Source organism: Melampsora larici-populina, assembly GCF_000204055.1.
Source record: "Melampsora larici-populina 98AG31 unplaced genomic scaffold MELLAscaffold_1, whole genome shotgun sequence".
Classification (NCBI taxonomy): Eukaryota; Fungi; Basidiomycota; class Pucciniomycetes; order Pucciniales; family Melampsoraceae; genus Melampsora; species Melampsora laricis-populina.
Genome location: NW_006768765.1, coordinates 930,117 through 943,608, shown reverse-complemented (window position 1 = coordinate 943,608; position 13,492 = coordinate 930,117). Strand labels below are relative to the sequence as shown.

At 41.4% G+C, this 13,492-nt stretch overlaps 1 protein-coding gene across 1 annotated transcript; it reads right to left on the bottom strand.

Moving 5' to 3' along the window:
* Positions 1-5,102: 5,102 nt before the first annotated feature.
* Positions 5,103-7,258, bottom strand: MELLADRAFT_101050 (uncharacterized protein; the record flags this gene model as incomplete). The annotated part of the gene is made up of 6 exons (XM_007403500.1): positions 5,103-5,181; positions 5,645-5,834; positions 6,012-6,312; positions 6,409-6,670; positions 6,770-6,893; positions 6,970-7,258. The coding sequence occupies 6 exons, from the start codon at positions 7,256-7,258 to the stop codon at positions 5,103-5,105; spliced, it is 1,245 nt and encodes a 414-aa protein (XP_007403562.1).
* Between the last annotated feature and the right edge of the window lie 6,234 nt (positions 7,259-13,492).

Sequence of the window (13,492 nt, the reverse complement as noted above, 5' to 3'; positions counted from 1 at the left end):
TCTGATAATGAAACCGATGTGATCAGGACCTTCTACTTCGATGATGATGATTCTTCCGGAAGAAATCAACGTTGAAACAAACGCTGAGATCTCTAACGAGAATTCTGATGAAGTAGAAGCCTGTGAACAAAATTTTCAATCAGTTCCAATCACTCCTTCTGAAACTCCTGAAGTCATTCACGAAACTGTTGATTCAACCGATAATCCATCAAACATCGATTCAAATGATTCTCAACCTTCAGTCCCTACTCAAACTCGATTCACCTTTCGGAACATACCTAAAGTTGACTACAAGGGTATGGCCAGCATGGCAGTCTTTGAGGATACCGATTACTTGTCACAGTTCGATTGTCTTCCGCCTGAAGTGAATCATGTGTCATCTTCCACGCCGGATCCGAAATCTTACAAGAAGGCCATGAGCTCGGGTGACTCCCAGCTCTGGACCGAAGCTTGTAACAAGGAGATGTCTTCCCTTTTGAAAAAGGATGTGTGGACCCTTGTCGATCGTCCGACTCACAAAGCAGTCATCAGAGGCATGTGGATTTTTAGAAAGAAAGACACTGCTGATGGTTCCATCAAGTTCAAAGCTCGATATGTAGCTATGGGGAATACTCAGGTTGAAGGTGTGGATTATGGCGAAACCTTTGCCCCTACGGGCAAACCTACTTCTTTTCGTATTCTTGTTGCTATGGCTGCCATTCATGGGTGGGAAATCCATCAAATGGACGCCGTGACTGCTTTTCTCAACGGCATTCTTGAAGAAGAAATTTACATAGAACAACCTGAAGGATTTCAAGTCAAAGGTCAAGAACATATGGTTTTGAAGCTGAACCGGTCTCTTTATGGTCTAAAACAGTCACCAAAGATCTGGCAAGATGATGTTGAAGGATTCTTAATTGAAATTGGATTTCATCAGTGTGAAGTTGATCCATGTGTTTACATCAGATCAGATGAAGAAAATGAAAAGTTTACAGCTGTATATGTTCATGTAGATGATATGGCCATCACTGGAAATGAAATTGAAAAATTCAAAACTGAAATCTCACTGAAATGGGAAATGGAAGATCTTGGATTGGCTAAGATGGTTGTTGGTATTGAAATTCAAAGACGAGGAAATCAAATTTACGCTCTAACTCAATCCAAATTTGCTCTAACCATTCTTAATAGATTTGAAATGACTACTTCAAAATCTGCTTCAACACCTTTAACTCCAAATCTAAAACTCTATCGTGCAACTGATGAAGAGGCTGCTAAATTCTTATTACTCAAACTGAATTATAGAAGTGCTGTAGGCTCTCTTATGTACTTATCACAATGTACACGTCCTGACTTAGCCTACGCAGTGGGTGTCCTGTCTCAGCATCTCGACAAACCGGGGATCCAACACTGGAACACAGCTCTCAATGTTTTTCGGTATCTCAAAGGTACAATTAATCTTGGTATTGTATACTCGGGTAAAGATGTCTCTTCAGTCTCCGGTCAACGAAGCTATCAATTTCCCATCTCTCACTGTGATGCAGACTGGGCTGGAGATCGCAGTACTCGCCGGTCCACCACTGGTTATATTTTCACTCTTGCTGGTGGTGCGCTCTCATGGAAAAGTCGTTTGCAACCAACTGTTGCATTATCTTCAACGGAGGCTGAGTATAGAGCAATAACTGAAGCGGGTCAAGAATTACTCTGGTTAAGAAGAATGATGGGTTATTTTGGTTGTTACGATTCAGAAGCTACTGTCCTAGAAAGTGACAATCTCGGTGCAATTCATCTTACTAGCAAATCAATCTTTCATGGACGTACAAAACATATTGAGATACAGTATCATTGGATCCGGGAGGTTGTCAACAAGAAGGAGATGATTATTAAACATTGTCCAACAAGTGAAATGGTTGCTGATTTACTTACAAAAGCACTTGGTAAGCAGCAATTCATCAAGTTGAGAAGTAAATTAGGTGTGAAATCTTAACGGTGAAAGTCTTGAGGGGGAGTATTGGATTATTTTCATCATCGAGCTGAACTCATGTTGTGTCAAGACCTTCAAGCGTTAAGTAAATAGATCAATGTTGTCACAAAACGTTCAACGGTCGTATGTACAAGTAGAACATTGTCGACTCGATCAGTTTAGAGCTAATGATACATGAAAGGGGTAAATGTGTGTTTGGTTGTCAGTTGATTGGAATGTAAGCTTAGCAAAGTAGTGCATGAATGCAGGGGTGGTCACGCGTCTTTCTTTTCTCTTTTTGTTTGTCTAATTTTTGTCTTATATGTGTGTTCGCTCGTGTTGTCCCCTTTAGTTTTTCTTTTTCCTCACCGTCTGGGAAAAGAAATTCTAAAGGTAATAATTTTTCTATTCTCTTATTAGTGTCTTTTATTTAAAACACTTTACTTACTTATCACTCGCTCTACTAGTTTTATTTCTTTGTCAAACCTTGTCAGGTTTGCTATCTTCTTAAAATCTCTTCGAGTCTAGTCAGCTCGCTGTCGAGAGATTTATATTGTTTTTCTTTGTTAAAGGTGTGTTGTGGAATTGTGTTTTTGTTTCGTTTCTCTTTTATCTTTTTCCTGACCGTCTGGGAAAAGAAATTCTAAAGTTTTATTTCTTTGTCAAACCTTGTCAGGTTTGCTATCTTCTTAAAATCTCTTCGAGTCTAGTCAGCTCGCTGTCGAGAGATTTATATTGTTTTTCTTTGTTAAAGGTTTGCTATCTTCTTAAAATCTCTTCGAGTCTAGTCAGCTCGCTGTCGAGAGATTTATATTGTTTGTCATGCTTAGAAACTTCGATATTTTTTAATTTAGACAAAACACCTTTGACCCTTGACTAAGATGTTTTGTTTAATTGTTTATTTTTATAACAATTACACTCTTGAAACTAGAGTGAGAGAGATGTGATTTTTTGTTTATGTATTTTTATGTTTTTTATTATTGTGACTGCTTATGAGGCTTTTGCTCTGCAAACGCTTCCTGGCTGAGAATCACTATTGTATCTCATTTTCTTTATTACTGTTGTTTAGGTTAGTTTCAATTCTTGTTCTCAAAGTTGACTAGCGGAGTCGCTATAGTCTAACTAATGAACCTGTGCCCTCAGGTGTGTAGTGTTGAAAAGAATCAATAACTGTTTATTTTTCCTGTTCTTAAACTGCCTTCTTACGCGCGCTCTTTCATTTACTCACGAGGTCGCAGGTTAGTTTCAATTCTTGTTCTTGAAGTTGACTAGCGGAGTCGCTATAGTCTAAAGGAACCTGTGCCCTCAGTGTGTCCATTTTGTACTATAGACAATTCTAGCAACGACGTCTTCTCTAGGTTCTATTCGAATCCTGAGAATCCATCTTTCGAGAAACATTATAATGAGAGTTTCCCAGTTTTCTGGGTTGGAAAGGCTCCACTGATGGTATGCACTGTGTTTGGAAATATTTTCCTTCTGGTTGGACAGGGAAGTTTTCAAGGGAAGAAGAAAAAGTCCATCATGGTTCTTGAAGTGATGACATCAAAGATTACTCACATTTGGCATGTGTTTTTTGGTGACATTGCCAGCACAAACAATGTGAAACCCATCACATCACCTATGGGATTAGAATCATTCTCTTTAGACAAAAGTCCTGCTAAGAGTTCTGATCACCAAGTATTATGATTGATGTATCAGGAAGCAGCGGATTGAATCAATAATGAAAATGGACTCTTGGAGAGAAGCTTGAAGTCTGAATGCAGTGATTCCATCAGTCTTCAAAGGGGTTCAATCACTGCAGCCAACAACTAGTAGTAGCAAGCTGTTAGAATCAAACCCTGAATGACTCAAGCTTTGCACCCAATGAACAATTCTCCAGCTCAAGTGCTACACAACTGGTGTATTCTATGCCTAATTATGAGACTTTGACACTCTCCACTGGACCTATTCACTGTATTGCCATATAACTCAAACTATGGATTTGGGTGTCCAGCCACCACATTGTCCATTGCAAAATTTGATGCCAATGGCTGACAGCATCCTGCTCCCTTTAAAAGTTGAATCTCATTCCTCTTTCTTTGCATTGTGTTGATGTTGTGAATTTAGGGCACCATTGCTTTGCTGGTTTGGTCTCTCAGTACCTGCTAACATTGCCATGGTGGTAGCGGTCCAGAAGTGAGTTGTCTCACCATAGCCCAACTTCCTTTATCAGAATCCACATAACTTCACATTCCTTGGCAAGATCTTCCACAACGTACTGAATTCATACAACCTTGACAATTTCAAATTCAGCCATTTTGTATAATCCACAGCGTCATTTAGGAGAACCTACTGCTATTCCTCATCGTATACATGCCTAGCTGCATCTTTCACGACATCAACAACTCTTCCGTCCATCTTCAAGTACACCCACCAGACGCCGGTTCTGTACACTACGCGCCTATTGTGATGCAACATTGTGAACCATCTATTCAAGAAGAACTTTGTTTTTTCAGTGATCACCAAAGCCTTTGTTACTTTCCATTTGAAATTGGAAATGAAACTGAACAAAAACGTCACTTATCTCGAGATGACACAGATCGGATTGAGTGGTATGTATACAACAAAGGAGAAGCTGGAGTATCTATTTTTGGTTTCTGCAAGTTTATCTTTATTCTTCTCTTTGACTCGGGTTTTCTTACAATTGTCCATTCTGATTAAAAAAAATCACTCATTTATTGCTCAAAATTCACTGTCTCTGTTTTACTTCTTGTGTCAGCAAAACAATTGACCTCCTAATTTCTTTGAAACTATGCTTACACCTATAATAAATACTTGATCAAGTTTCCTGCGTTCTGTTCAATGAATGCAAATATTTGTATCTTCAAGCTAAGAACGAGTGTATTGTACTCCTCCTTTTCCAGAAGATATCCCTCTTCCAAATGCATCTTATAATCAAAAGGTTTTAAAACCCTCAGGGCACATGGTGTAGATCTGCCAGACAGAGCTTGATTACTTTTCTCAACATCATACTGCTCTTATGTAAGCTCCAATAAGTCGTTTAGAGCACACACGATGTAGTTGAATGAATGAAGAAAAAGATGAGGATGATATCTGATTTCTTTGACAAGAAAAAGATTAATGATAAGAGACCCAAGCAAAAAACATATCACCCCATACCACTTCAGACCCTTTGGATAATACCAACCACTATATCCGTGACAGCAGTATTCAATGCTACGCCTCCATACTTCAACCTACCGCTGAACGGCATATAAAACATCCCAAATCAACATCAGATAATCAAAGTCTCGATCCACTCTCTCAAATACGACGTGGGATTTGACCGTGCCGATCAGATACATTTGACAAATTGAACATTACGATTTGGTCCATAAACCCAAATAATGAATAGAAACAGACAGAAGAAGAAAGAAACAGACTACACAAGATGAACAAAGGATGGACAGGATAGTATCAGTGAATTGCTGTAGGATATGATTTCAAAGACGGGTAACTTTGATATTTGACTTGCCTCCTTGTGTTTGAGATATCCAAGGTTCAGGAAGAGAAGGCCCAAAGGGAATCACATATCTATGCCATGTCCAAAGAGAAACTGGAAGAATCCCTACTTGCCCAAGACCAAATTCCAACCTGGCAAGAAAGGTTTAACAATCATTTCAGTTCCAAACCTCGTTTATCTTGATTTCTATCGTTCTGGCTTACCATTTAGTGACGGTATGCAGTGATAGAATAAATAGCACACTGTAGGTCCATACCTTGCCTAAAACTCCACCTACTCTCTTTCCCGTGACCATGGTAAACAAATACTCAAAACCGATTGCAACCGAACTGCATATCCACAATTTGGCAGTACCCCAGGTTGGATCCGGGGCTGGGGCAGAAGATATCACAACTGAAAGAGACAAACCGTGAGCAATCCACTTACGTATGTGACTTCAGATGATTACGAGGTATGAAGGATATTAACCATATTCATGAAAGAAGGCACTGAAGAGCATTGCACTAATGCTGCCTGTGAATCCACTAAGAGTTCGTCCAAAGGGGGAGAACAGGCGCGCAACCGGCGCACCCACACAGAAGATGATATCGCGACGAAGTGCAGCGTGCCAGCCTATTTTGATCGTCGCACGATATTCGTCAGCCGATATTCTCGTCCACCCTAGACGACAGCTTGCAAATTTACCTCTGGACCAAAACTGAGCTATGCTGCATTGCCCCCAAAGGTCGGGATAGATGGGTGGGTAGAGTGAGCTATCGAATGGGCCTGGTGCAAGAGTCTTCGGTAAAATCCGAGGACCAAAGTAGTATACTGCTAGCTCTATAAGTGTCGCCACGTTGCGCACATTTTCTATGGTAAGCCATGTAGCAAACTGTACATAGATATTTCAAGGTAAAAGAGAAAATCATTTTCTGAGAAGAAGTCCAGGTAGCTTGAGATATTGCGCATTAGGCAAAAAGAAACTGACCACGAAAGGTATGCTATTGAAGTATGGAGCTAAAATCTTCAACAAGCGACCTTCAGGTAACCTACATTCTTGGGTCAGAAACCCATAGGATCCCTGCGGATGCTGTGTAATTATTACACCCACAAACCAACATAATACAAACAAGAAGTGATGCTTCAAAGTATTCTTCATAGTCTTTGTAAAGAAATCTCTCATAGAAAGCTTAGGAGCAGGAGGTAAAACAGAACTTGGGGGAGCCCAAGTAGTTCCAACAAACCGAGGGCTAATTGAAAGCAGAAGTAGGAAATTCAACTTTTCATATTCCAGTCACTTTCTCGAGTTTTTGAAATTGGCATATGTCTAGGACAACCCAGTAACATACCTAGTAAGAAACCAAACAGTAAACTTGATAAGTTCACCCCATGAAGGGGCTGATTGTACGTCGATACTTGCTGACAATTTGTGTGAATTATCTTCACCCATCTTTTCCTTGGGTTCGAGCTCATCTAGAGGTTTTGTTGCAACAAAGTGCATGGATAAGAACATATTTCTGGAAGATAGAATTATGATACCAATGCTTACTAGATACTGGCAGGGGTGGGTCCTGTGAGAGCCCAAGCTGTATGGCGAGACATACAACATGCACTGTGAGGAAGGAACAGATTGAAAAATTGACATGAAAGTTTGTGTCGCGAGGCTCGATGTGTCTAGCACGATTGCTTGTCAACGCGAAGTATATTGTCGCTGGCATGAGGAACGCCCGTGCTGCGCTGGCCGCCTTGCTGTTCACGTAATACGGATGTCGCCAGAAGGCCTGCAATGCCAACGGCACTGTAAACAAATAAGGAGCTATGTAGGTCGCTATCGACATTCTTGAAAAATGAAGCGGTGGAGTTGGTTGATTGGCTAGGATTTATTGATAGCTATTCGAGACAAGATGGGCGAGTTTGAGTGCGAAAAAATTGATAGCAAGATGACTTGGGGGGACTTATATGTATGGCCGAGGACGTAAAAGGAGACACATACCTAATGTTGCATGAAACAGCTGCCGCGAGTCTTGATGCACTTCAAGAGCGGACGTGGTCGCGTCGGAAGAGGGGCTTAGTTAAGCTTATGATTGCACAAAGCTTGCCAAAGTTATGAGCCAATTCGCTCGAGTTTTGCGGAAACCCTGCTCAAGATTGGACAGGCTGTGTGGTATGACCGTTGTGAGAATCAAAGGCCACTTTTGTTTGTCTAGTGTTGTGAGGACATATCAGGAGTAATCTAGTTTTTGACCAGATATCACTGTCATCCGTGGGATCATTGACCTTCTAAAAGAGAGCAGATATTGACAGCTTCGCTGCGCTCGAAGCGTGCGAGAAGCAGCGGGGAATCAACCCGATATATGTAACGCGGGGGCTAACGTGAGTTTAACAGGAGTTCGACTATGTAGACGTGAACATTCGCCCTATATGTGCAAGCCGATTCCCGCCCGCGGGCCGGATGCATGTACAGCCGTTTCAAGAAAGGTTGACAACTTTTTTTGGAGAAAGTTGTCTCCGCAGCGGGTAAAACCAGAGACAAAACTTGATTTACAGGTTTATTCTTTTCTGTATTCTTCCAATTAGCGGAGAGACAAAATCGGGTGAGGGACAAAACAGGACAAAACCCGGGTTTTGCACATTGGCGAGATTTTCAAAAAAAATCAATCTTTGTTGAAACAGCTGTACTTACCAATGCCACAAGAAGAAGCCGCAGCCATCCACAGTTTCTCGTATGTTCCAATACGTTTGACAGTGTACCAAAGGATATTGACATTTCCACACTTCAAGACCAATATCCCGCCCTAAAATTAACTAAGCTTCCCATCCAACTCTTCCTATTGTTCCAATCTTGTCATCGCAGCTCATCAACATCATATCATATCATATGATTGTGAACAATTAGGGCAGGTAAGTAGGCCACTTTTTCACTCGTTTTGGCCCATAAATGAGCAAAAAAGTGGCCTACTTGACCTGCCCTGTTGTATTCTAAAATGATGCTATCGAAGGATGTCGTCAAAAAGGTGCCCGCTACCTATCCTGAAATATGAGAATTGATAACCTTAGCGCAGCTCACCAGCTTTGCAACACTGTTGGTGGATTGTCTGAAAAGGACCAAAGGTTTTTTACAACCCTCTGTTGTGCCCACCTTGGAGAGAGCCTTGATTACGCACAACCTCAGTCAACAAGGGCATTACCAATGACTGAATATCTCACGTTTGGTTTGGGAATTGGTGAATAGATGCTTGTGACCGGATGAGGCATGCAGCATTTACTGCGCAGGAAATTTACAAATTGTGATCCGTCCGGGTGGCAGGCGGGAATTGGGAATCACAACTCTGCTGATGCTCACAACTAGAGTGAATTCTGTTTTTTACTGAATGCATTCTTTGTGCAATACCTAGCCAAAGTACGAGTACACTGAAGCAAGTGTATGTAAACTCGGCCCGTCCCGGCCACTATCCGTCGAGTAGTGGCCTGCCTGGGCCCTGTCCCAACGCTTGTACAGGCTCCCCGACCCCTTTTGGGGTATTCCTGTTGGTTTTTTTTTGTATTAACTGCCGCCCAAACGCCAACCAGGTAAGTTGCCGGATATTCAATGCCTGAGCCAAAAAAGGTAGCTTACATAGTTCAAACATGAGATACTAGATACACCAAAAGCATTTCCATTTGTTGCAAATTTCATTTTAAAATAAGAGATTCTATCATTTCCATTCTTATATACAGCTATTTCATTATATGTTGGACATCAAGAAACAAATAATGAAGTTTTTACTACCTTGAAGTAGATTAAACTTCAAAATTCACCAATGAAAAACAGACAATACAGTGATTGCTGTGTTTAAATCCAGTTAAGAACTGAAATTTCAACTTCATTATTTTTTCTTGATGTCCAAGATATAATGAAACAGTAGTACAGGATCAACCCCAAGGAAAACAGCTGCGGGACAAGGGAGGTCAACGTCACAGATAACAGCCGTCCCCCTTTGTTTTTCAAAAAGCAATCTTTCACAATCTGTTCAATCCCACTAAGGGTTCAGATGTATAATCATTCAGAACAGTTTCAAATCAATCACATGTTCACTAGATTCTGCTCAATCCCAAAATGGGTTCAAATTGCAAAGTTGAGAGGACAGATGCTCAAAGAAGCCATGGCTATGCCATTAGGAAGAGACTCGGGGTAACAGGTACAGACATGAGTAAACAGCACAAGCCTCAAGTGCTTCAAAGAGCAACTAAAAAGAACAGACCTGACCACACCACAAGTTAGTAAAGAGAAAATAAAGTAGAGAGATAAGGGAAACACTAAGACAAACCTTTGCGTAAAAGCAACAGGGATTGCAGGCATTGATAAATGAGATGGTTGTAAGTTAAAAGATAAAGATACCATAACAGAGATGTTGTAACCAGTAAGAACAGTTGTTAGAAGGATGAATTGTTAGTCTAATTGAAAAAGCAAGACACTTACAGTTTCTTTCCAATGAGGAAAGAAACTCAGTGGAACAATGACAGTAGTATATATATCTATAAGAGAACACAAAAACAAACATAGAAAGAAAATCTCAGGTCACAGGCAACCTATTCCCAAAATAGAGAAATGAAAAACAATAAGTGAAACAACCTTTCCCAAACCGTACTCATAATAGCTAGGGCTATGACCCGGCCCCGTAACTTCGTGGCCGGCCACGGGGCCTGGCCCTGCCCCATCAAGGCCCGAAGCCATCCAGAATTCAGGCAGGGCCCACCAGGGCATGCCCCATGATGTAGGGTGTCGGGCTGAGCGGGGCGGGGCTCATTTTGGGCACGGAAAAAGAGGGCAAAAGCATAGATTTCAGGTTCAAAGAAGCATAATATAGCATCACTATCAGTATCTAGATCAAGTACAAAGCTATCAATCACTTAGAAACAATGTGTATAACTTGTGAGCTACTAGATATAGAATTTAAAAACTACGTGTATAAAAATTGTGAGCTACTAGATGTAGAATAGCTACCGAGAAAGAAATAAAAAATTTAGGAGAACTGGCGGGACCAGCTTTTGAGGCACACTTGGGCCTCAAGATTTTGGGTAGTGAATGAAGCTCGATGGTCACTCATTACTCTTAAAGCACTAGAGAAACACCGCTCAGATGGTGCACTAGTGGCAGGCACAGCCAACATTGCCTTGGCCGTACGTGCTAGATTTGGCCAGTGACGCTGATTCAAGAACCAGTAGTGAAGAACATCGCACTGCTCATCTTCTTGAGGGGCTGTGAGATACTCGTTGACCTCATGCTCGATAGGAACCATTTTACGGCGCTTGATGAAGTGTTGAGGTCAATTGAGGTTGAGAGTGTCTTCTTGAGGATCAACAATCTCGATCTCAGGATCACAAGGTGGTACAAATTTTCTTGCTTGATTAGTGAAATACTTGACTAGATCTTCAGGTCCCCAGCCGAGGGACTCCATTGTTGAGGCTTTGACCGTGTTGACTTTGAGGCGAGGATCAAGGATAGCAGCACATATATACACCGCTTTCTTCTGAGCGGCCTCTTGATATTGAACGATCTTCTTCATCATTGGCATGATCAAAACTTTCAACTCTTTGCAGTTGGAGTTGTGCCAAGCCTACAAGACAGAAATTAAAACATATCAGTTAATGAATCATTGAAAAAATGATAGAAAAAAAAGATGAAAAAACCAGACTCACAGATTCAAGTCGTTTGACTAGCCACTGATAGTCAGGCATGACATTAGAGAAAGTTGGGGACTTGTTGCCTTCGATTTCTTTGATGACAGTAGCAAGTGGAGCTAAAAATTGCACAAGTGTCTCAACAAGTTGCCACTCATCCTCTTCAAGCAAAAAGTCTTCGAGGGCGGAATTTCCATTGCACACATAACGTATCACTGGCTGGAGTTCAAGATAACGTTCGAGAGAATCATGGGTTGAAGACCATCAAGTGGACACTTCATGAATCAAACCAACTTGCCGTTTGAGCTTGGCACATCCTTGAACCGCATTATCAAGGGCTGCTGTAAGCTGGGGACTGTGTTTAATCTTCTTGTGGAAGGAACGAATCCGAGTGAGAATGCTAGTGACGGTAGAATGTGGGGTCGACTCGATTAAAAGAGGAACTGATGGTTGGGGAATTTGGGGATCAAGGGCATTGACTGGTGGAGGCGCCAACTTTTGATCGAAGGCGACCATTCCAGCTTTGGCCACCAAGTTGATGACATGGGCGACACAACCGTGGAGTCGATCGGAGGCATCAAAGGACGGGATCATGGTTTGAAGAGTTCAACCCATTGTAGAGTTGTTGGACGCATTATCTGCGGTAATGCAATAGAGGTTTTTGCCAATGTTGAACTTGTCCAGAGTGTGTTTGAGGAGAGTCGCAAGATGCGTTCCGGTGTGAGGTCCATCAATTGGTTTCAAAGCAAGAATCACATCACACATCTTGAAATTATCATCAATCCAATGAGCAGTCACGCCAAGCATAGCGATGTTGCGTGGAGAGGTCCATCCATCGCAAGTTATACTGACATGTTGAACCGTCGATAAAACATTGGTGATAGCAGCACGGATCGATTGATACTTGGACAAGATACCTTCGGATATAGCTGTTTGCTTTGACAGGATTGAAGGTGTAGCAGGATTGGTCATTGTAAGGAGCTCCCGAAACTCTGGAGCATCAACCAACGAGATTGGGAGCTCTCGGTTGACAATCAAGCGAATCAGGGCATCCTTCAGGTTTGCTCGGTTAAAGGCTTTGACCTACGAGAAAAAAATGGTCAGTATAAAATTTAAACAAAATGAGAAGTGAGATCCTCAAGTACATACCTTGGCGAGCCTGCCATCATTGAAAAAAGCTGCCATGGTTTGCTGATTGGTATTGACCGGTGGCTTGATATGGTGGCAGCTTGAGAGGTGTCTAATCATAGACTTCGTGCTGCCAGTTTGGTTGATTGCTAGGCTTTTGTTTCAGATCACAACAGGGGCGTCAGGATCCTTGTCGGCAAGTGTAACACTGTTGGAAAAGCCTTGATTGGCTTGGCAGACGTTCTTGAGGAGGCCTTCGATATCTTGCTGATTGAAGTACTGCCACACCCACGAGGAGCGTGCAACGGTAGTGGTATTGGAGATAGCTTCAGAGACAGAATCGGAAGGGGCTAGGCTGGCAGGAGTAGAAACTGGACTGGGGGGACCACTAGCGTTGGCTGACTCATGAGCCGCACAGAGAAGTTGGGAAGATAATCGAGTCGTAGGAGCAGTTGAAGTAGGCATGTTGAGCAATGAACTTGAAAGTTGACAGTAAAGGAATCTTACAACATCCAAGTGATTGTTCAAGATGAATTTTACCTAAAACTGACTTGGATGTTGTAAGAATTGACTAAAAATAGGCCATTACATCTTATAACAAAAAAAACAAGCTTTGAGAAAAAGGTACATATGGTGGAAAAAAGTACATTTTATCTGCTGTTATGGACTCAACAAGAAAGAAGTAGGAAAAAAAGAACTGTTGGGAACAAATAAACAACTCATACACCTTTTCTTGACATAAAAAAATGGTTTTTTTCTCAATCAAAAAAAAATCATAGGCATCAACCTATAATTTTAGAGCCCACAAGTGGCTCTAGAGCTACTTACAAGCTTTAAAAAGTGAGTTATAAATTAAGGCTTCCGAGCAATGCCTAAAACACATTTTGGGTTTGATTTCATTTGACGTGAACCCCGCTAATGCCTTCATTTGTATCTTAAACCATCACACTCTTCTTTTCAATTTTATCTTCATTTACGGGATACAAACTAGAAACCCGGAACAAATCCGGGTTTCCCAATTCGGACTTTTTGGCTGTGTTTGCGCAAACTGGGAAACTGGGAGAACGTGGGAAAGTTCCAAACACAGCCAAAAACAAAAACTGGGAAACTGGGAACAAAATCCCAGTTTTAACTTTGTATCCCGTAATTATTGACATACCAACACTGTGACCAGAAGTCCTTGACAAGTAAATTACTACACGTAATAAGAACTCAAAATAAACTAAAAAAATGGTATGCTAGATATCACAACACAAATGTATCAACAATCCAGGCAATCTTAA